The following is a 22,957-nucleotide window of genomic DNA, read 5'->3' on the forward strand; positions in this document are numbered from 1 at the left end:
GTTCCACAACTGATGTGTTAGAAAAATGTTCCTGTGCTGAGATAATCTGATAAATGTGCCCCTGCTGTGTACTGTGTAATGGCTGTGTCTGACCGTACAGGGACATGGTCTGATCATACCACAGCTCCTGGGCAGGGGAGGATGCAAAAGAATATACTGACAGTACAGCATGGGATCTCAGTTGTTTCTGTGAGGTAAAACATTGCTTAATAACGGGCAGAGAAATGTTTTACCTCACAAAGAAAAAGAAAAAAAAATAATACAGCTTATCCCCTGCTGTAATGTCTGTAACTCTTTTGCTTTCCCCCTGCCCAGGAGCTGTGGTATGACCAGACCATGTCCCTGTACGGTCACACACAGCCATTACACAGTACACAGCAGGGGCACATGTATAAGATTATCTCAGCACAGGAACATTTTTTTAAATCACTTTCAATTGTGTCCTTATTTTCATTCCAAGGTCTAGTGAATAAAATGAACTTTTGTTCATGGGGAAAACCCCTTTAATTCAAGAATGTTTCATAACCTGAAAGGTCCTTGAGTTAATTGTGTGGAAAGTCCTTCAGCTGCTCAGATGGTGCAGCCTCCATTCGGGTACCACTCAGGAACGGCAAGATGTGGTAATGAATAGCGTGTGTGTATATAATTGTTTATGTACAGAGATGAGTGTCTATATGTGAATGTAGTGTGCATGTAGCAGAGCTGTGTGTGCCTATATGTGCATATGTAGAAGATGCCGTGTCTATATATGCATGTATAGCAGAGCTGTGTGTATGTATTTATGCCTATGTAGCAGAGCTGTGTGTATCTATATGTACATATGTAGCAGAGCTGTGTGTCTATCTCTGCGTATGTAGCAGAACTCTGTCTATATATGCATATGTACAATATACAGTACAGAGAAACAAACAATAGATTTCTTCTCTATTCTACCGTAGTACATTAAAATGAGTGATAATAACCCCTCCACTTTACACCACCAAGGAAGCTAAATTAATAAGAAAAATGCTTTTCCTATTTTCTGCTGTCTCAATCTGAGGTGTCTCTTAAGGTAAGGTGTGTCTTCTAGTCTGAAAAATAAGGCAAAACACTGTATATGCTTCCTGACATTGCAGCCTTGATTGCTTCTTTTAACCCCTTCATGACCCAGCCTATTTTGGCCTTAATGACCTTGCCATTTTTTGCAATTCTGACCAGTGTCCCTTTATGAGGTAATAACTCAGGAACGCTTCAACGGATCCTTGCGGTTCTGAGATTGTTTTTTCGTGACATATTGGGCTTCATGTTAGTGGTAAATTTAGGTCGATAATTTCTGAGTTTATTTGTGAAAAAAACGGAAATTTGGCAAAAATTTTGAAAATTTCGCAATTTTCACATTTTGAATTTTTATTCTGTTAAACCAGAGAGTTATGTGACACAAAATAGTTAATAAATAACATTTCCCACATGTCTACTTTACATCAGCACAATTTTGGAAAGAAATTTTTTTTTTGCTAGGAAGTTATAAGGGTTAAAATTTGACCAGTGATTTCTCATTTTTACAACAAAATTTACAAAACCATTTTTTTTAGGGACCACCTCACATTTGAAGTCAGTTTGAGGGTTCTATATGGCTGAAAATACCCAAAAGTGACACCATTCTAAAAACTGCACCCCTCAAGGTGCTCAAAACCACATTCAAGAAGTTTATTAACCCTTCAGGTGTTTCACAACAGCAGAAGCAACATGGAAGGAAAAAGTGAACATTTAACTTTTTAGTCACAAAAATGATCTTTTAGCAACAATTTTTTTATTTTCCCAAGGGTAAAAGGAGAAACTGGACCACAAAAGTTGTTGTCCAATTTGTCCTGAGTACGTTGATACCTCATATGTGGGGGTAAACCACTGTTTGTGGGCACGGCAGGGCTCGGAAGCGAAGGAGCGCCATTTGACTTTTTCAATGAAAAATTGGCTCCAATCTTTAGCGGACACCATGTCGCGTTTGGAGAGCCCCCGTGTGCCTAAACATTGGAGCTCCCCCACAAGTGACCCCATTTTGGAAACTAGACGCCCCAAGGAACTTATCTAGATGCATAGTGAGCACTTTAATCCCCCAGGTGCTTCACAAATTGATCCGTAAAAATGAAAAAGTACTTTTTTTTTCACAAAAAAATTCTTTTAGCCTCAATTTGTTCATTTCCACATGGGCAGCAGGATAAAATGGATCCTAAAATGTATTGGGCAATTTCTCCTGAGTACACTGATACCTCACATGTGGGGGTAAACCACTGTTTGGGTGCACGGCAAGGCTCGGAAGGGAAGGCGCGCCATTTGACTTTTTGAATGAAAAATTATCTCCATCGTTAGCGGACACCATGTCGCGTTTGGAGAGACCCTGTGTGCCTAAACATTGAAGCTCCCCCACATGTGACCCCATTTTGGAAACTAGACCCCCCAAGGAACTTATCTAGATGCATAGTGAGCACTTTAAACTCTCAGGTGCTTCACAAATTGATCCGTAAAAAATGAAAAAGTACTTTTTTTTCACAAAAAAAATTTTTTAGCCTCAATTTTTTCATTTTCACATGGGCAACAGGATAAAATGGATCCTAAAATTTGTTGGGCAATTTCTCTTGAGTACGCCGATACCTCATATGTGGGGGTAAACCACTGTTTGGGTGCACGGCAAGGCTTGGAAGGGAAGGCGCGCCATTTGACTTTTTCAATGGAAAATTAGCTCCAATCGTTAGTGGACACCATGTTGCGTTCGGAGAGCCCCTGTGTGCCTAAACATTAGAGCTCCCCTACAAGTGACCCCATTTTGGAAACTAGACCCCCCAAGGAACTAATCTAGATGTATAGTGAGCACTTAAAACCCCCAGGTGCTTCACAGAAGTTTATAACGCAGAGCCATGAAAATAAAAAAATATTTTTCTTTCCTCAAAAATGATTTTTAGCCCGGAGTTTTTTATTTTCCCAAGGATAATAGGAGAAATTGGACCCCAAATGTTGTTGTCCAGTTTGTCCTGAGTACGATGATACCCCATATGTGGGGGTAAACCACTGTTTGGGCGCACGGCAGGGCTCGGAAGGGAAGGCACGCCATTTGGCTTTTTGAATGGAAAATTAGCTCCAATCATTAGCGGACACCATGTCGCGTTTGGAGAGCCCCTGTGTGCCTAAACATTGGAGCTCCCACACAAGTGACCCCATTTTGGAAACTAGACCTCCCAAGGAACTAATCTAGATGTGTGGTGAGCACTTTGAACCCTCAAGTGCTTCACAGAAGTTTATAACGCAGAGCCATGAAAATATAAAATTATTTTTCTTTCCTCAAAAGTGATTTTTTAACCCACAATTTTTTATTTTCCCAAGGGTAACAGGAGAAATTGGACCCCAAAAGTTGTTGTGCAGTTTCTCCTGAGTACGCTGATACCCCATATGTGGGGGTAAACCACTGTTTGGGCACACATCGGGGAGCGGAAGGGAAGTAGTGACGTTTTGAAATGCAGACTTTAATGGAATGCTCTGCGGGCGTCAAGTTGCGTTTGCAGAGCCCCTGATGTGCCTAAACAGTAAGAACTCCCCACAATTGACCCCACTTTGGAAACTAGACCCCCAAGGGAACTTATCTAGATGTGTGGTGAGCACTTTGAACCCCCAAGTGCTTCACAGAAGTTTATAACGCAGAGACGTGAAAATAAAAAATGTGTTTTCTTTCCTGAAAAATATTTTTTTAGCCCAGAATTTTTTAATTTTCCCAAGGGTAACAGGAAAAATTTGACCCCAAAAGTTGTTGTCCAGTTTCTCCTGAGTACGCTGATACCCCATATGTGGGGGTAAACCACTGTTTGGGCACATGGCGGGGCTCGGAAGGGAAGTAGTGACGGTTTGGAATGCAGACTTTGATGGAATGGTCTGCGGGAATCATGTTATGTTTGCAGAGCCCCTGATGTGCCTAAACAGTAGAAACCCCCCACAAGTGACCCCATTTTGGAAACTAGACCCCCGAAGGAACTTATCTAGATGTGTGGTGAGCACGTTGAACCCCCAAGTGCTTCACAGAAGTTTACAACGCAGAGCCGTGAAAATAAAAAATCATTTTTCTTTCCTCAAAAAAGATGTTTTAGCAAGCAATTGTTTATTTTCACAAGGGTAACAGGAGAAATTGGACCCCAATATTTGTTGCCCAGTTTGTTGTGAGTACGCTGGTACCCCATATGTGGGGGTAAACCACTGTTTGGGCGCACGTCAGGGCTCGGAAGGGAAGTAGTGACATTTGAAATGCAGACTTTGATGGAATGGTCTGCGGGCGTCACGTTGCATTTGCAGAGCCCCTGATGTGCCTAAACAGTAGAAACACCCCACAAGTGACCCCATTTTGGAAACTAGACCCCAAAAGGATCTTATCTAGATGTGTGGTGAGCACTTTCAACCCCCAAGTGTTTCACATAAGTTTATAACGTAGAGCCGTGAAAATAAAAAATAATTGTTCTTTCCTCAAAATTATGTTTTAGCAAGTATTTTTTTATTTTTGCAAGGGTAACAGGAGAAATTGGACCCCAATAGTTGTTGCCCAGTTTGTCCTGAGTACGCTGGTATCCCATATGTGGGGGTAAACCACTGTTTGGGCGCACGTCGGGGCTTGGAAGGGAGGGCGCACCATTTGACTTTTTGAACGCAAGATTGGCTGGAATCATTGGTGGCGCCATGTTGCGTTTGGAGACCCCTGATGTGCCTAAACAGTGGAAACCCCTCAATTCTAACTTCAACACTAACCCCAACACACCCCTAACCCTAATCCCAACTGTAGCCATAACCCTAATCACAACCCTAACCCCAACACACCCCTAACCACAACCCTAACCCCAACACACCCGTAACCCTAAATCCTACCCTAATCCTAACCCTAATCCCAACCCTACCCACAACTGTAACCCCAACACAACCCTAACCCTATCCTTAACCCTAACCACAAGCCTAATCTTAACCCTATTTCCAACCCTAGCCCTAATTCCAACCCTAAGGGTACCGTCTCACATAACGATTTACCAACGATCACGACCAGCGATACGACCTGGCCGTGATCGTTGGAAAGTCATTGTGTGGTCGCTGGGGAGCTGTCACACAGACCGCTCTCCAGCGACCAACGATGCCAAGGTCCCGGGTAACCAGGGTAAACATCGGGTTACTAAGCGCAGGGCCGCGCTTAGTAACCCGATGTTTACCGTGGTTACCAGCGTAAAAGTAAAAAAAAAAACGTACATACTCACATTTTGGTGTCCTTCAGGTCCCTTGCCATCTGCTTCCCACTCTGACTGAGTGCCGCCGTACAGTGAGAGCAGAGCGCAGCGGTGACGTCACTGCTGTGCTGTGCTCTCACTTTCCGGCCGGCAGACAGTCAGAGCGGGAAGCAGACGGCAAGGGACCTGAAGGACACCGAAATGTGAGTATGTACGTTTTTTTTTTTTTTTTACTTTTACGCTGGTAACCACGGTAAACATCGAGTTACTAAGCGCGGCCCTGCGCTTAGTAACCCGATGTTTACCCTGGTTACAAGTGAACGCATCGCTGGATAGCTGTCACACACAACGATCCAGCGATGACAGCGGGAGATCCAGCGACGAAAGAAAGTTCCAAACGATCTGCTACGACGTACGATTCTCAGCAGGGTCCCTGATCGCTGCTGCGTGTCAGACACAGCGATATCGTATGGATATCCCTGGAACGTCACAGATCGTACCGTCGTAGCGATCAAAGTGCCACTGTGAGACGGTACCCTAACTCTAATTCCAACCCTAACCCTAAGGCTATGTGCCCACTTTGCGGATTCGTGTGAGATTTTTCCGCACCATTTTTGAAAAATCCGCAGGTAAAAGGCACTGCGTTTTACCTACGGATTTACAGCGGATTTCCAGTGTTTTTTTGTGCGGATTTCACCTGCGGATTCCTATTGAGGAACAGGTGTAAAACGCTACGGAATCCACACAAAATTGACATGCTGCGGAAAATACACAGCGTTTCCGCACGGTATTTTCCGCACCATGGGCACAGCAGATTTGGTTTTCCATAGGTGTACATGGTACTGTAAACCTGATGGAAAACTGCTACGAATTCTCAGCGGCCAATCCGCTGCGGATCCGCGGCCGATCCGCTGCGGATCCGCGGCCGATCCGCTGCGGATCTGCGGCCGATCCGCTGCGGATCCGCGGCAATCCGCTGCGGATTCGCAGCCAAATCCGCACTGTGTGCACATGCCCTAACCCTACCCCTAACCCTAACCCTACCCCTAATTCTAACCCTAATTCTAACCCTAGTTCTAACCCTAACCCTAGCAGAAAAAAAAAATATATATTTTATTTATTTTTATTATTGTCCCTATGGGGGTGATAAAGGGGGGTCATTTACTTTTTTTTCATTTTGATCACTGCGATAGGCTATATCGCAGTGATCAAAATACTTCTGAAATGAATCTGCCAGCCGGCAGACTCTGCGGGCGCAGTGCGCAGGCGCCCGCCATATTGGAAGATGGCGGCGCCCATGGAGAAGCCGGACGGACATCGGGAGGCCCGGTAAGTATGAAGGGGGGGTGATCGGATCACGGGGGGGGGGGACCGGAGCACAGGGGGGGGGGGGGACCGGAGCACAGGGAGGGGGCACCGGAGCACGGGGGGAGCGTACAGGAGGACGGAGGAGCGGACAGAACTTATTAGGGGGGCGGACCGCGCACCGGAGCACTGGGGGGGCGATCGGTGGGGTGGGGTGGGGGCAGATTAGGTTTTCCAGCCATGGCCGATGATATTGCAGCATCGGCCATGGCTGGATTGTAATATTTCACCGTTTTTTTGGGTGAAATATTACAAATCGCTCTGATTGGCAGTTTCACTTTCAACAGCCAATCAGAGCGATCGTAGCCACGGGGGGGGGTGAAGCCACCCCCCCTGGGCTGAAGCACCACTCCCCCTATCTCTGCAGATCGGGTGAAATCGGAGTTAACCCCTTCACCCGATCTGCAGGGACGCGATCATTCTGTGACACAGCATATGCGTCACAGGTCGGGAAGGCACCGACTTTCATGACGCATACGCTGTGTCACAGGTCGGGAAGGGGTTAAGAAGTCTTCACAATTCACAGAACTGGACATAAATCCCACCAGTAACAGCGTCAGCCGTAGTGACCCCTCACAACATTGACTGCTGCAGGACTCCATGACAATTCTTTACAAAAAATAAATAATAAAGAATAAACTTCACATTCACTAAGGGATAAATCTCAGCTGCTATGTACATGCAATGCAAAGGACGCTGGCATATAATAACTTACCTCTGAACCACTTTAGTGATGAAATCGTCCGTACAGATGAGAGCATCAGACAGACCTTTGTACAGCTTGCAGGATACATGGGTGGAATCCTGAACGTCCATTACAACTGCATGGAAAGCAATGTCAATCAGTGATGGGGCAATAAAGTGATGACTACATCATGTCTACAGTGGCTTCAGATGTCCATACACATTAGATGGACATGGGCTCAGCCCCCAACACTGGCAGGACTGAACACGTCGGGGGCCTCACGACTCTCCACCGATGGCAGATGAGGAAAATATGTGGAATTTTGTACTTACTGAAAAATTTCTTTCTTGTTGAATACATTGGGGGGACACAGGATGGTGGGTATAATCTCTGCCAGTAGGAGGCTCGACGCTAGGTGAAAAAAGCATCAGCTCTGACTGGTTGAATACACTGGAGGACACATGCCTTTCTTCTGGCCTTTGTGTTGTTCTTCCCCAGGTTCAGGTCATGTTGGATCTTGGTTGTTTTTATTTTAGAGATTTCTGGTTTGGGCGACTCTCCTACTGGCTTTGACAATAAACTGAGCTGCCTAGTGTCTGAGGAGAGGATATAGCACACCAAGCAAAACAAAACATTTTTTTCCACTTAGTGTCTAGCCTTATAGTGGCAGGTCACAAACCCACGGTCCTGGGTTGCCCAATGCTATTAACGAGAATTGGCCAGTCTGGTTTCAATGTCTGATCTTTTTTTTTTTCCAGGAAAACAAGCCACCGTCGCAGGTGTCTGGCAGAGGCTTTCAGCCCTTTTCATATTGACGACGCATATGTATGGGAGTGGTGTTGAGTCCGGGGGAAGATTGCAGCCAGCCATCCAAGTGTTCAGTCGACTTCTAGTTACGCACTCCATCATCTGTATTATACAGGGACACCACCAAAGTCTAAAAACCATTATGGTACATAAGCTTTTGGAATCACCAATGGCACTACAAGAAAACTCATCACATTGGTTTGTAGGATATAGATAACCTGTCCATATGCCCTAATAGAGAGCATGGAGGTCATAGATGGGATGTCGTGCAGAAGACCCCTCCCCCCTTTGAGTATGAACAGGGCATGGACAGCTACTAAAATTGTATGGACGGTTTGGCTACAATGACACAATATGCTATTTCTAGGGGATATCGAGTGCTAGAGCTGTATAGATATAGGTTTATTCTACGAACACCTGAGATTCTTAGTTAAACAAATGGAGCAATACTTTCCAGCTGACACTTACCTGGATCCAGGGCAGGCCGCTCAATGATATGCAGAAGTCACCAGACCACTGCAGACGATCACTGGCCGCAGCGGTCCTGCTTCTGCTGAAATGGAGATGTCTCCCATCCGGAGCAGCCTGAGCTGGATTTATGTAATTGCCGGTAGGCGGAGTACTGTTTCATTTGTCATATTTTAATATACCAATCACAGGTGAAATTGTAATCCCTTTAATAAACTAAAAAGAGCAATCACTTCCAAAGCAACTTTATTATAGCGTTTGTTTAGTCCTCATTACTAATCATAATCTCCACCGGTAGATCTTTAGCTTCCAGCTGAGTGTGTGGAGAAATACCATATGCCATGAAAGGTTATCTTTCACTATCTGTGTAGGATCATGACAATGTCATACGGCGAGGATTTTCCGTGTGAACCATATACTGAATCTGTTCATTAGATTAATAGGGTTTTATAGGCCAAACCTAAACCTCTGCAATCTGTTGACTGCTGAATCTTCAGAGTGCCATATGCACACTGTCGGGACTCTGCTCACATGAGATTTGCATACTGGCGGGCACGTGCAGACTAGCAACTTTTCCAGCTTCTCTAAATGTTCTGAGAAAAGCGGATGAGGAGTGTTGTCAAGTGGATGTTAGTATACAAACCGAATGTCAGTGGTCACTTGATGACCATTCAAACAGGCAACAGAGCAGAATCCTGACAGTGTGCATAGGGTGCACTGTTAGACTGACTGCAGAAATGTACCTTTACCCCGGAAAACCCCATTAAACTATAAGTAGATACTCATCAGCCATGTTTGGGGCCATAGCTGAAATTGCGCATTAGATCATCAACAAGATGGTGGTGGGACTATCACTGATGTTACAGGCAGGGATCCTGGAAAGTCAGTATTCACATGTCGGGTCTTGCAGGACTGCTCACTTTCTTCAGTGATGCAAAACATGCGGACACCAAGACAAGAAAGGTGACTAAAGAGACCCATAGTACCGTAAATTAATTTATACATAGTCCCATATATTCTAGGGTGTGTAGGTACTGTGGTTTCCAAAAAGAAAAACACATTACATTCTGGGATAGCACTTTTAATGGAAGCTGAGCTGCAATTCTACATTTTTACCTAAACGGCTCTACAACAGAGGGCACTGCAAAACAAGGTAACAATATAAAAATTAAGTAGAAATTGCATAATAGATACGGGTCAATTAAAAAAGCCAAATATATTTCCGTATGGGTACTACAATTTTTGCCACCTATATCAGTTTACTCCTCCCAACCTTTCCAAGGCCCAAGAAATACTTACCACAGACCAAAGAGTCATTAACCGGATGCTGAAATGAGATGCTGATACAGGAGTCCGAGAGGGGCGAAACCTCAAACTGCAAGAGGTTAGGGCAATCTAAAGAGCAGACAAAAGAGAAATTAATATAGCAAAATGTGTACAATTTTTAGGGCTAATCCAAGTGCTTGCACCTGGTACCCATCTACTGCATTAGGATTATTTGTGACAACTCCCTTGGAAGGTCCTAAAAGCTGGAAAAAGAGAAGATCCAGTATTTCTAATACTAACAAGGTCTAATTTCTGGTGCATGTTAAATAAGGCAAATCCAATATTATAAATATATATATAATTTATCTAGTTTTAGATGACAACATAAATCATAACAATCAATTTGTATTATACAGTATAACTGGGTCTGTAATGGATTGTTGAAATGTGACCGTGATTAAAACATGCATACTGCACTTTTTAGGACACCAATAATATGAACTATAATATTAAAACAAAACCTTTGAAGAAGCATCGAAACCCATAAAGGACAAGGACTCCACTTCTGGGAGTACTTCTATGCAACCTATGGCAGTAACGCACCCTCTTTAACCACAGTACGCTTCACACAGCTCCCAATCAGCGTGTTACAAGCCATCTGATGTCGGATGAGGTTGAGGATGGTGGGAACTCGTCCAGGGTGCTGGAACGGTATCTTACTCAGTAGGGTCCCCTGCAGGCATCTCCCATCAGGAAGGGGAGCATCTTTATTCACAAAATAGCAATGCTGCTGACCTGGTAGAGACTGCAATGAAACCATAAAAAACATGATTTAATCCATCAATATTATTCACAAGCCAGATGCGATAGGGAACAATGTGTCAATTGCGGGTCTTTTGAATAATTCCAAGTATAGTACTCTGCCGAAATGGGTCAGAGGTTGAACGTGTACGCTCCATTCTTTCTTTATGGGATTGCTGGAGATAGTGGATAACTGTGCTCGGTAATTTCCAGCAGTCCCATACATAATGAATGGAGCAGAGATGCATATGCTTGGCTTCAGACCCATTCAGACAGAGCTATGTTTTAGGGATGGCTACCAGTCCCAGTGGATGAACCTTTTCGATTAATTAGTTGCCCCCTATCTGGTCAATAGGGACATCTCCTTATACATTAGATGAACATTGTTCAGCTATGTATGGGCCCCTTAGGACCTAGAGAACACCTTATAGACAAAACCATAGGAGGCCATTGAAAATACATACTGCATAGAATCGCATGTTGTGGCTCATAGGTGACGGCTCCTTATCTTTGGCCAGCTCAAACTGGGTGACGAGCTCATAATGAGGCGAGAAGGTGGGTGGGGATTCAAACAAAGGAATACCTATAAAAAAGGCAAGACAATGTGTGACTGACAGGGTACATAGCAGTAAAAGGGGGCAACAGATACAATAACGAACACTAATCTCTGCTGGAATACAGCCGGCCATGCACATTAGATGGCTGTCAGACATACGATGCTTCGGGACAACACTTGGTTGACAGTCATCTCTCCCATACACAGGAGAAGCCTAACGTTCCTGTGTTCTCTATGAGAAAGCCTTAGCCAGACATTTCTGACGGCGGCTTATCTCCTGGAGAACAAAGTGATTGGCAGTCTGAAATTGGACATGCCCAATCGTCATCTCATCCGACGATTCGTTACCCTGCGCGTTCATACATATTAGAGCATCGGGTCTAACGTGGGGAGATCAGCGGCTTAGCCCAACATTAGTCGTGTATGGGGGCTTACATGTGAGGAAGGATAAATCCCCATCGCTCTGCTCACCTGTACAGTTTTGGATTTTCTGGATAAAAGCACTGGAGACAGGAATTGGCTGTGGAAATTTAAGGAAAAAACAGGCAGGAAGGTCCACAGTGTTGGTGTTGGTGATAGCGGAGAATGATGGGGTTCTGCAAAGAGAAACCATTAACTTGTAATATAACCACGTTACCTTTTAAAGGGTTTTCTGGGATCGGAAAACCCATCCCCGGGCGCAGTTTGCTTAAAAAAAAAAAAAAAAAACACACGCTGCCACAACTACCGATGTCTGTCATTGTCTGCAGCGCCGACGATATGTCAAAAGCGCTGCAGCCAATAACTGAGCTCAGCTGCTCTGCCGGAAGTGACGGCATTAGCCTCTGAGCTGCTAAGGTCACTGAGTAGCAGCAGCGTTGTCAATGTGATGTCAATGCTGCAGACAATAACAGAGCAGAGAGTCAATGCGGGATCTGGGGAGGGTAAATAAAGCACAGTTCATTTTTATTTATTTTTTAAAGCAAACTGCAGCCAAGAAAAAGGGGTTTTCTGAAACTAAAAAAACCCCTTTAACTTGTACATGACATTCATTGTGAAACACAGCTCCAATTATATGGGGCTTTAAATGAGGTAACCTGGTCCTGAATTCAAAACCTGGTCCTAGTTTCCCTATTAACACTGTATAGACTGTAGATGGGAGCGTCTCCTTACCCCTTGTTGTCAATGGGATGTGAGCCCATGATCAGAGGAGCTATGGGTAGTTTGTACATTGCAGATGTAGCTTCAATGGTGACCGATGCATTCAGACCAAGTGACCGAGGGAGAACTGGAAGATATGAAAGATATATTGAATTTAGGACCCGTTCACACACGCGCTGTAATATAGAGTATGTGGAAGAGAATGTTGTCCGTAATCAGGAAACATTCCTCTACTAAAATCTCACCATTCATCAACAATAGCCACACCACAGGCGACCACAGAAGACGCAAGTGAAACTCCACACATTACCAATTACTCTGTATTTCGGTGTATGATGCCTAAAAGAAGGTGTCATCAGAAAATGGTCTATAGTCTAAATCAGGTTTTTGTGTTAAATGTATTAGTCATAGCTCCGATTCATTAAGGCCCCTGTCACATCGCGTTCTTGCCCACGTTCCCCGGTCCCATTGAGGTGAACAGAGTCAATATGTGCTTGTCGGGCATCATTTCCGCGCATATACGCCCACTGAGTGTCCACCTCCAGCAGGCTTATACGCCTAAAAATGATGCACGCAGATCATCATTCCACCGATGCATACGCCTGAATGCTGTTTAGCAGGGGGTCCGCATACAAGCACGAACAGGACCACTGAACGTGGGCAATAACATAATGTGAACAGTGAGCGTATCACACATTGTCAAGATTCGCCGGTCTGCAGTAAAGTCCGGTGACTGCAGGCTTCTCTTCTCAGTCTGGATATCCCCTTTAATTGAATCCTCCTTTCTTTACACGTGCGCGGGTGAATAAAGATTGGGTTCATGGTCGCGCTGGGCTGCATCCATGTCCTGGAGAAGGATGCTAGTAAGTCCACTTTCCTATTCATTACTCACCATGTCCTTCGTTTAGTGTCATTGTCGCTCCCGTTGCATCGTCAAAAAGGTCATATGGCGTTACGTAATACTTTAAATTCATAACATGGCCTAAGAGGACACAAAACAGGTACATTTCATCATGAGCCAGAAAGGTCAGCTCTCCAGAAGAGTTCTCCTGCTTTTGTAGGGATTACCTCCACTTCTTGGCGTCAGGTGCCCTACAGTTCCCTGTAATATTTTGTCTAACACGCTGGCATTGGTCACCTGCCTGTAAGACACACGTAACATGAGTTATTAAATGTATCTCTAATAAAACGCATCTGTTGCAGCTCATCACTTTGCAGACAAGACAGAACGTGGGACGTTGTGCTTACCAATACATTGCAGCCATTTTTGTGAGGTCCATTTCCAAAGACTGAAGAGCTACATACAATTTCCTATGAAGAAAAAAACAACAACAACCAGTCAGATAGATTCGACCACTTTGTGCTATGTGCCTGGCACCACGCAGCGGACACTCACTTGTCTCCTGGCATCTTGTACAGGTTCACCAGGCTCTTCAAATACTGAGAGAAGTCCTCAAAATTCTTATCCCTAGAAAAAAAAAAGGGGGAGGAATGCAATTTGCAGTGCATATATTGTACAATTTAGGTTTATATTTTGAATATATTTTAATATTATGTCTTAGGCAAAATTACAGTAATAAGTAAACTATCAACCCCATGCCATGCTAGCACTCATACAGGGAAGGCGGTCAATGACTAGTTAATATGGAGGACACAGGATCTGTGTGCGATCCCAAAATAAAGTGGAGCAACAAAATGGAGTGTTATTTTAAACATTGCCTGAAATAACGTGTCTAAGGTCATCGGAGTATGATGGATAGGGGTCCAACCTCGAGACCTCACTGTTATCAGGGATGAGATAACTAAACACCTTCCTTCTTGCCCCAAAGATAGCTGTGAGCTTTGTGTGTCGGGACAACTGAAAAGCATAGCCTTCCCCAAGATGCCAATTCTTTATATGTAATGGTGGAGTGTTTTAATCAAATGGTCACGGACTATTGTTACCACCTAAACTTTCAGTCCAGGCAAGCCAATGGACAATGGCAGCAGCAATGCATGCAGGTAAGTGAGGAAGTTCCAGCTCTTACAGTGCTGGCAGAGTGCTGGTGAAGAAGAAACGGCCACCGATAGTGGAATACAAGTCACAAAGCATGAGAATTGGGACAAAAAATGTGCATATTAGACTAATATGTGCACTGAATACAGTTATAACATCCTATAGGAGACGAGTTCAGCAAGATCATGCTTTTACTTTGGGTGAAATGACAATTGCACTTTAAACAGAATACTATACACGACCCCATCAGGTGGCATTGTGCTACACTCAGACAGTGGATTGGAAAAAGACTACATTTGTATTTTTGATACATTGCAACATAATTGGCAATCTTAAAAATATTTTAAAAAATAATTATTGGGGATTGCTTTTTAACCCCTTCATGACTGGAGCTTTTTCGTTTTTGTTTTTCACTCTTCTTCTTCCCAGAGACATAACTTTTTTATTTTTCCATCAATATGGCCATGTGAGGGCTTGTTTTTTGCAGGACGAGTTGTACTTTTGAACGACACCATTGTTTTTACCACGTGCAGTCCCACACTTGTTTTTTGTTTGGCTTTTTTGCTAGGTTCACTAAATGCTAAAACTTACTTGCCATTATGATTCTCCAGGTGATTACAAGTTCATAGACACCTAACATGTCTAGGTTCTTTTTTTATCTAAGTGGTGAAAAAAAAATCCAAAGTTTGCTTAAAAAAAAAAAAAAACAAGGTTGCACCATTTTCCGATACCCATAGCGTTTCCAGTTTTCCTGATCTCGGGTTGGGTGAGAGCTTATTTTTTTGCATGCTCAGCTGAAGTTTTTAATGATATCATTTTGGTGCAGATATGTTCTTTTGATTGCCCGTTATTGCATTTTAGTGCAATGTTGGGGTGACCAAAATAAACATAATTCTGGTGGTTAGAATTTTTGTTATCGCTACGCCGTTTAGAAATCAGGTTAATCCTTTTTTTTATTGATAGATCGGGTGATTCTGAAAGCGGCGATATCAAATATGTGTAGGTTTGATTTTATTTTTTGTTTTATTTTGAATGGGGCAAAAGGGGTGATTAGAACATTTAGTTTTTCATATTTTTACATTTTTCTTTAACTTTTGGCATGCTTCACTAGTCTCCATAGGAGATTAGAAGCTGCCATAGCCAGATCAGCTCTGCTACATACAGGCAATGATCAGCTCGCCTCTATGTAGCTGACTTGCTAATGAGCGCCGACCATTGGGTGGTGCTCATAGCAATCCGGCACTGACAATCATAGAGGTCTCCAGGAGACTTCTGATTGTCATGCCGACGAACCGATGACCCCCGATCATGTGAAGCAGGTCACCAGTGTGCGTATTTCCGGCACGATTGCCATATGCGCCATTTAAATGCCGCTGTCAAAGAATGACAGCAACATTTAACTAGTTATAGTTAATAGCCGTGGGTGGATCGCGATTGCACCTACGCTATTGCAGGCACATGTCAGCTGTTCAAAACAGCTGACGTGCTGGAAAAGATGTGGGCTCACTGCCAAAGCCCACATCAAAGCGGGGGATACCGACATCGGCGTACTATTACGCCTGACGTCGGTATGGGGTTAATAATCTCTGTAAATAAATGTTATAATAAAAGACTAAACTATTGAATATCCATTCGTAATGAAAAGTAACCAACCTTAGTTGCTGTACAAGTTCTGGACTGCTCTGTAAAGGCAAAAACCAATAATTACCACACTGACAATGATCCAGTAAGGGCAAAAGCAGAGATCATTGGGCTCAATTCCAATACTACAGCGGGCAGACAACTAGCTGGTATTTCATCATCGGAGGCAGAGAACACAGCGTATTGATATTGTAAACCCAATGTTATCCCCAGAAATGAACCTTGTCCTCAGATTTTGCAGATAAGGAGCCATATAGCCATGCTAGCAGCCAAGAATACAGGGTCCCCAAGTCTCCAAAACTATAAATATAGAAAATAATAGCGTACGAAAGGGGTGTACTCTACCTTTATAATGAAATAGGGTGGTCCGAGATCACAGCCAATAGCCTTCCTGTATCTGTGATATGTTAGGAGAGCACTAAGCCTTTACTGGCCCATTACACCCTCGCTTACACTTACCATGGGGCCGTCTTCCCCCTGATGAGCAACCTTGACATCAGACAGCTGCCCCTCTGGATCTAGATGAACCTCCAGGTAAAACTGGTCGGAGGTGATGTAACACTCGGTGCCATTACCACCTAAATGCGACTTAAGACTAGAGTCAAGAGAGAAAGACGTCAGACAGAACCTTAAATCATAGGTTAAAATACATACACATTTCGGGTTTTCTCTTTTAAAGGGAACCGGTCAGCAGGCGTGTCCCATGAAATGCGGCCACCACCTTTTAGCCCTCGAATACAACATTCTATAATGCTGTATATAAGCCCCCCGATCTGGCCTGCAACAAAAGAAAAACACCTTTTATTATACTCACCTGCTGAGTGGTCCGGCCCGACAGGCGTCACAGGTCTTGTTCCCGCGCCTCCCTTCTTCTTGTGACACCGTCGTCCTTCTTGCTTCGTGTGGATGACGAGTCCGTACGCCATGCACATAGTCTCCGCGGCATCGCTCTCCTGTGCAGGCGTACTTCTCTGACCTGACTAAGGTAGAGTAAAATCCTGCAATGCGCATACGCCGGGGCTCTCTGATCTGTCCCGTCGCCTGGGCACTGCAGTACTTTACTCTACCCTATGCCGGTCAGAGAAGTACGCCTGCACAGGAGAGCGATGTCTGGAGACTGTGTGGATGACGTAGATGTAGGACGCATCATCCACATGAAGCAAGTAGGAGGACGGCATCTAAGAAAGAAGGGGGGCGACTGACCAAGACCAGCGACAACACTCGGACCTGACCGCTTGGCAGGTGAGTATAATAAAAGGTGTTTTTCTTTTATCCTATCTGATTAAAGGCGAAGTTTGAATTACTTTCCTTCGGTGCTGGAGAACATCCCATTTTGGACCACCCACTCTTAGGCTATCCGTTTTCTGGCCATGCCATTCTAGCTGTTCACACTGACACTTCTATATAACAAACTATTGATAAAAGGACCACAAACACTTCCTAGACCTTCCCGCACCGTGGGCAGCGTTCTGCTATCTCTGGCGCTCGGTACGGTGCCACATCATGGAACATAGTTCTCAGATGGATTTTACATCCGGCACAAAGCGGTGAATTCCTGACCATTATACTGTGCACAGACCCCGGAGTAGACACCCTGCGGCCCACTCCTTACTGACAGTCAGGGTATTCTTGGCAAAACATCATTAGACTTATCCTAGTCAACAGATCCACATCACACTCCTATTTTACTTAAGCTTTAACATCACGTGCGTGACAGCTAAAAGGCCGCCCCATTAAAGGGACGTATCACAAAGATATTGCAACACACTAGTGTTATGGTTGTATAAGTCGGAGTATGACCATTATAAACGATACCTTTCCTGTAATGATCCAATGTGCCAGTGCTGAAAAATCACTCTTTAAAGATGCATGCAAATTAGCTTTAAAGTGCATAATGGGCGTGTCTATTTAATCAAAGTACATCAACACGCCCCAATGCACTTCCAGGCTAATTTGCATGCATCTTCAAATATCAATTTATCAGCCCCAGTTCATCTAATTATTACAAAAAAGGTCTAATTTATATTGTTGTACCGGGACCTATACAGCCATAGCACTAGCTTCATTAACAAAATCACACACATGGGTACAACATCAGTGTCAGCTCCATACACAACTTTCCATCTTACCCATTTTGTCTTGCTATAGACTCCAAACGGTCCGTCATGGCCGACAGGGAAGACACTGAAAGCAGAGAGGTCGGATTAATGCCCTACTAGAAGAAGAATCTGCATTAGTGGCTATAGGTCACTACTCACCTTTTAAAGCTTTCTGTAGAGTTTCCAGACAAGACACCAAGTGCTGGTGACCTCCAGTCATCATCCCCGTCCTCTTCTCCTGCAAGAACTGAAACATTGGTACAAGTGCCCCACAGACACAGAAAAAAGGCTACAGAGCTCTAGTTTCTTTCTTACCATAATTTGTCGCACCAACTTAATAGTTTCAGGCCATGGTCGATTCTGGCTGTACTTGGCATGGAGGCGTTCTAGGAGGGAACTCATTTTAGCTGGGACCCTGTTAAGAAAAAATATCAGATTATTACCATGAAATGGAATTAATAAAAGTAAATTCAGACATAACACAGAAGTGACAGGCAGAGGCATCAGGGATCAAATATATCTGGATATCAAGGATCAATTTTAACCAATGGTAAAAGGGGTTGTCCATTAGGTTAAAGGGGTTGTCTATAGGATCAGTGGGGTCAGCACACCCAACAATCAGCTGTTATCAGCCACAAGGACAATGGTGTGCAGAGCAGTACGGCACAGCACCGGCCTCCATTATCTAGTGTCTGCCACCAGGTATTGCAGCTCATCTCCTGTTATTTCAATATGGAGCAGCTACCAAATAGTAGGACGGAGTTGCGGTTGTCCTCGCTATACATATCGGGCCCCCTGCGGTGGTGATGATAATAGCAGATTGGCGAGGATACCATGTTACGGACCCCCACCAGTCTGATACGGATGACCTATTCGAAGGATAAGTCATCAACATCAAAGTAGTGAACAAGCCCTTTAAGAGAATATATGCTCCATAATTATTTTAATGTGGAGAATACAAGTATTTACAGACAGGTCAGAGACCTCATTTATACAGGTGAAGGGGTTAATAATGTTATTTCTCCCTCACGCATCCCAATCAGCTCATGCAATGATTCCAATCTATGGTACCACCATATGACAAAACATCAGATTGCAGTCGAACCAATGTTATTCTATGAGGCCATGCACATGTCTGAGTTTGATCCGATTATATCTGATCGCATGCGGCCATGCACGCGAATGAGCATGGAAATCATCGGACTGCACTCAGATGAGATCTGAGCGCAGTCTGATTTCTACGCACGGACACAATGGAGAATTTTCTTCTCCATCTTCTCCCCATCTGAAAACACTATGCTGATCAGTGTCATTAGCATAAATGGCCCAATTCTCTCGGATCACAGAATCTCTGTCCGCCTGTCCTTGCCTTACAAGCTGATCGTAGGAAGCAAGTTCCCAATTATGACCTTGTATCGGTAGCCCTTTAGTGACTCCGCTGATATCGTGGCCTCTGTCACTTCTTTATGCTGCCTTGAGAATGAAAATCACAAACCTGGGGACAGAGTCCCTTTAATTTGCACAAAAAAAACCCTGTCTTTTATGTCTTGTACCCCAATTTCTGTGCGTTTTTGGCAAGTTTTTCACAACACTCGATAAGGAGGCAGAATCTATCAGAAAGTGGACAGTGAAGGGGCACACCCGAAATTTTGTGGCATGAAACTGCACAACCGGATGTAGCTTTATGGAGAAAGTAACCGACAGAAAGTGTAAACTTCTGTGCAGTCTATAAATGTGCCAAATTCATCGCCCAACATGTGTCACCATGATAACCTGGTGCAATTCAAGACTGTCTAAAAAAAATCCCTGAAAACCACCTGCGGGAATTAAACACTTCCTCTCCATTTCTATTGTAAGAGTCCATAGCTGGTCACATGTTCAGTCTTCGGGGGGATTTATTTCCCACCTCTCTATTTCACTTCTTTGAAATGCTCTAAACTGTCACCGTCCAATCACAAGGCCGCGAAAAACACTTCAGGGGAAAAAAAAAAAATCTTCAAAAACTTTTCAAAAACTCTTTAGTGAACGCAAAACTCCCGAAAGGAGCAGATCATGGCACGGTTTCACCATGAAAAAAAAAATCTGTCTGAACGCAGCCTAAGATAGCTGGGCAGCGCTGCTGACCTCTCCCTATAGGGGTCTGTGTGTCACCACCGTGCCCCCCAAAGTGCACACTGCCGGAGTGCGGCACAAGGAGGCATATCTGCTACTCATCACAGGCGCACACCGCATTAGAGGATCAGTGGATATCTGTGCTGCCAATTCCACTTTTCCCGAAAAAATGAAACCAACAGAGGGGTCGGATGCGTCACGCAATGGATGTAAGTGACTTATGGGGGTCATCATGGTGAGAACAGCTCTGTCACATATGGATTCTGCACACGTGAACATACTAGAAAAGTTATGGTTAGAAACAGCGCCCCCTTGTCTGTAGGCTGGGTCTGGTATGGCAGCGCAGTGCTATACAAGTGAGTGCAATACCAGATGAAACAAGAGGCGCCGTTCCTACAAAATAAGCTCGCCCCTTAGGGTACGGGTCCACATGATGGTGCGCCGCAGCTTCCTGCCCAGATGGGAGGATGGGGGTCAGACGCGTATGTGACACCTGCAAACTATGATCCTACAGGGTCGGTCCGGTGCGTCCCACTCCACAGCGAGCAGCGATGGCGCCGAGCCCGCACGTACCCATGGTACATGGTCAGGGTCCTACACAACACCCACCCATCAGGCCCCGTCCCGGCAGCCTCAGCGCCATCACTCGCCTCCCAATGTGGGGGTCACGCAGGAAAGACCCTCTAAGGGATCAGACCTGACCAGAAACTCCTCTTAAAGGGGAACTGCACCTATAATTCACAGACACGACATTCAGAAGCTGGTATCATCAGGACCAAACTCCCCACAGAACAGCAGACTGTCTCATCTCACCAGTCTGCAGAAAGGGTTAACGCTCCCCGGTGCGCCGCCATCTCCCCCAGTTACCGACCTCCATCCGTCTCCCCGTCACCCATCATGGCGGTCAGACAATACGGCCGGGCCCCTCCTCAGCACCGCTCACACCCCGTGCCCCCGCACTCACCCTGCGCCTTGTTACCCGGGTGTTCCTCCGATGCGGGCGGCCGCGGCCTGCTCCCCCGATCCCAGCACCCGGAACCTCTGCCGAGTTCCCATTGATCTCGCGAGACTTTCCCGAGATTATCGTAGTGATTCGGGGAACAGAACGCGAGAGCACAGCAGGCCTCTCTCGTAACGATGGCAACTGTGACATTAACGCCGGGGAGCGCCGCTAGGTGGCAGCAGTTCCCTTCTTTCACCTCCCGTTTAGTTCAGGAAGTGAAAAAAGTGCACTGCAAGCAGAAAAATTGTTACCCATAGCAACCGTGCTGTTACCCATAGCAACTGACCACAGACACTTCGCTTTTAACGTTTTTCGGTAAAAACAGTGTAATCTACATCTAAAAATACTGCAACCCCCCCTGCCAGACCCCCGACTGGTCAATAAGATCCATCATGTTTCAGGCGATAGTTGACAATAGACCTCCATGGTTATTCTAGGATAGGTCAGGGCCGGATTTAGGAGGTGGATGGCCCAGGGCCCATTTTGGAGGGAGGCCCATTTTTCAAGGTGTTGCAATATGTAATGCAAAAACACAAAATGAAACGAACGCAAGTTTATTTACAAAAATCATTTATGCAGAGTAATTCAAGTAAAATCATTCATTTTTTACAATCCGGGCACTTTCCTTGATTTGTGTGCTGCAAAATCACTAATGATGTCACTAAAGTCCAATTCACGCAGTCAGGGCCGGCGTTTGGCACAGGCAGACAAGGCAGACGCCTGGGGCCCCCACCTAGAAAGGGGGCCCCCTGCATCTGCAGCCCCTGTATGAAGTGCCCAGAGGGTGTACAGCAATGAATGCTGTGCATTGCTCTGTCCCAGAGCGTCTCTCCTAAACCCCCCTGGAGACCCCCTCAGTGCTGTGATTTACTCATGTGGTCCTGAGCTCTGTGCTGTTTGCTGTAGGATCAGGTTTCACAGTCACATACAGCAGGGAGCAGCATAGGCTCTGACCACAGTCACTGCTGGTAATCTGACAGGGCGACCTCCTGTCACTACTGTCTGGATGACACAAGACGGGAATATTGTCTGCTGAATAAGGGTATTTATTATATAGAAATAAATGAATTCCCACGTGAAATAATAAGGGTAAATCATACACATATATAGTACAGGTGTGCATAGGAATCAGCGTTTTTGGTGCATTTTTTTTGCAGCCAAAGCCTGCTTTCTTGGCAGTAAAAACACTGCTTTCAAAGCACCCATTTTTTAGGGTATGTGCAGAGGATCCAGAAATGGCAGCCCTTGGATGCAGTAGACATTGGCTGTGTCCAAAGTGCTGCCATGTTTTGAACACAGGTGATTCCGCGTGTGTTCATTGACCTGTGCGGAATCCCTGCGTCCTATACATTGCAGGGGTGAGATTTCTCTTGTGGAGACTCGCATCTACGCCATATAAATTGACATGCTGCAGCCTGGAGAGACGCGCCCCATGTCCGTCTCTGCAGGTGGGGTGCGGGTGATAGTGCACGCATAGTAGAGATGACATTTCTTGAAATCCACACTAGCGGCTGTATGCGGATGCTTCCGCATGCGTCGTTTTGACGATGCGGCGACCAGCGTAGGACGCAGCCTGTAGCATTTTTTTTTTCCGCATCGTCAAAACGACGCATGCGGCAGCATCCGCATTCCGCATACAGCGGCACGACCTGCGTACCTAATGTTAAAGATAGGTGCGGAGGTCGCATGCGGGCCGCATGCAGAAGTAGGCGTAGCTAGCGGCGGAGGTGTGGCCGAGGGCGGGGCTTCACGGAGGAAGTCTGCAGCCCGCCGCAGATCAGGTAAACGCTAGTGTG

General features: G+C 45.1%; 1 protein-coding gene across 1 annotated transcript in view; it reads right to left on the reverse strand.

The window, feature by feature from the left end:
* The window catches only part of MED1 (mediator complex subunit 1), a 33,729-nt gene extending 12,475 nt beyond the window's left edge, over positions 1-21,254 (reverse strand). The window contains exons 1-16 of the mRNA XM_077252336.1: positions 21,123-21,254; positions 18,362-18,461; positions 18,206-18,284; positions 18,077-18,131; positions 16,407-16,542; positions 15,960-15,988; positions 13,707-13,778; positions 13,559-13,621; positions 13,379-13,452; positions 13,203-13,292; positions 12,323-12,437; positions 11,642-11,766; positions 11,079-11,197; positions 10,417-10,618; positions 9,847-9,942; positions 7,303-7,408 (exon numbers count right to left, since the gene is read on the reverse strand). Coding sequence (XP_077108451.1) covers positions 7,303-7,408; positions 9,847-9,942; positions 10,417-10,618; positions 11,079-11,197; positions 11,642-11,766; positions 12,323-12,437; positions 13,203-13,292; positions 13,379-13,452; positions 13,559-13,621; positions 13,707-13,778; positions 15,960-15,988; positions 16,407-16,542; positions 18,077-18,131; positions 18,206-18,284; positions 18,362-18,448 — 1,448 coding nt within the window. The 5' untranslated portion in view covers positions 18,449-18,461; positions 21,123-21,254. The remainder of the gene's footprint in view (positions 1-7,302; positions 7,409-9,846; positions 9,943-10,416; positions 10,619-11,078; positions 11,198-11,641; positions 11,767-12,322; positions 12,438-13,202; positions 13,293-13,378; positions 13,453-13,558; positions 13,622-13,706; positions 13,779-15,959; positions 15,989-16,406; positions 16,543-18,076; positions 18,132-18,205; positions 18,285-18,361; positions 18,462-21,122) is intronic.
* Between the last annotated feature and the right edge of the window lie 1,703 nt (positions 21,255-22,957).

The sequence above is a fragment of the Ranitomeya variabilis genome, chromosome 4 (genome assembly GCF_051348905.1).
Source record: "Ranitomeya variabilis isolate aRanVar5 chromosome 4, aRanVar5.hap1, whole genome shotgun sequence".
NCBI classification, from domain to species: Eukaryota; Metazoa; Chordata; class Amphibia; order Anura; family Dendrobatidae; genus Ranitomeya; species Ranitomeya variabilis.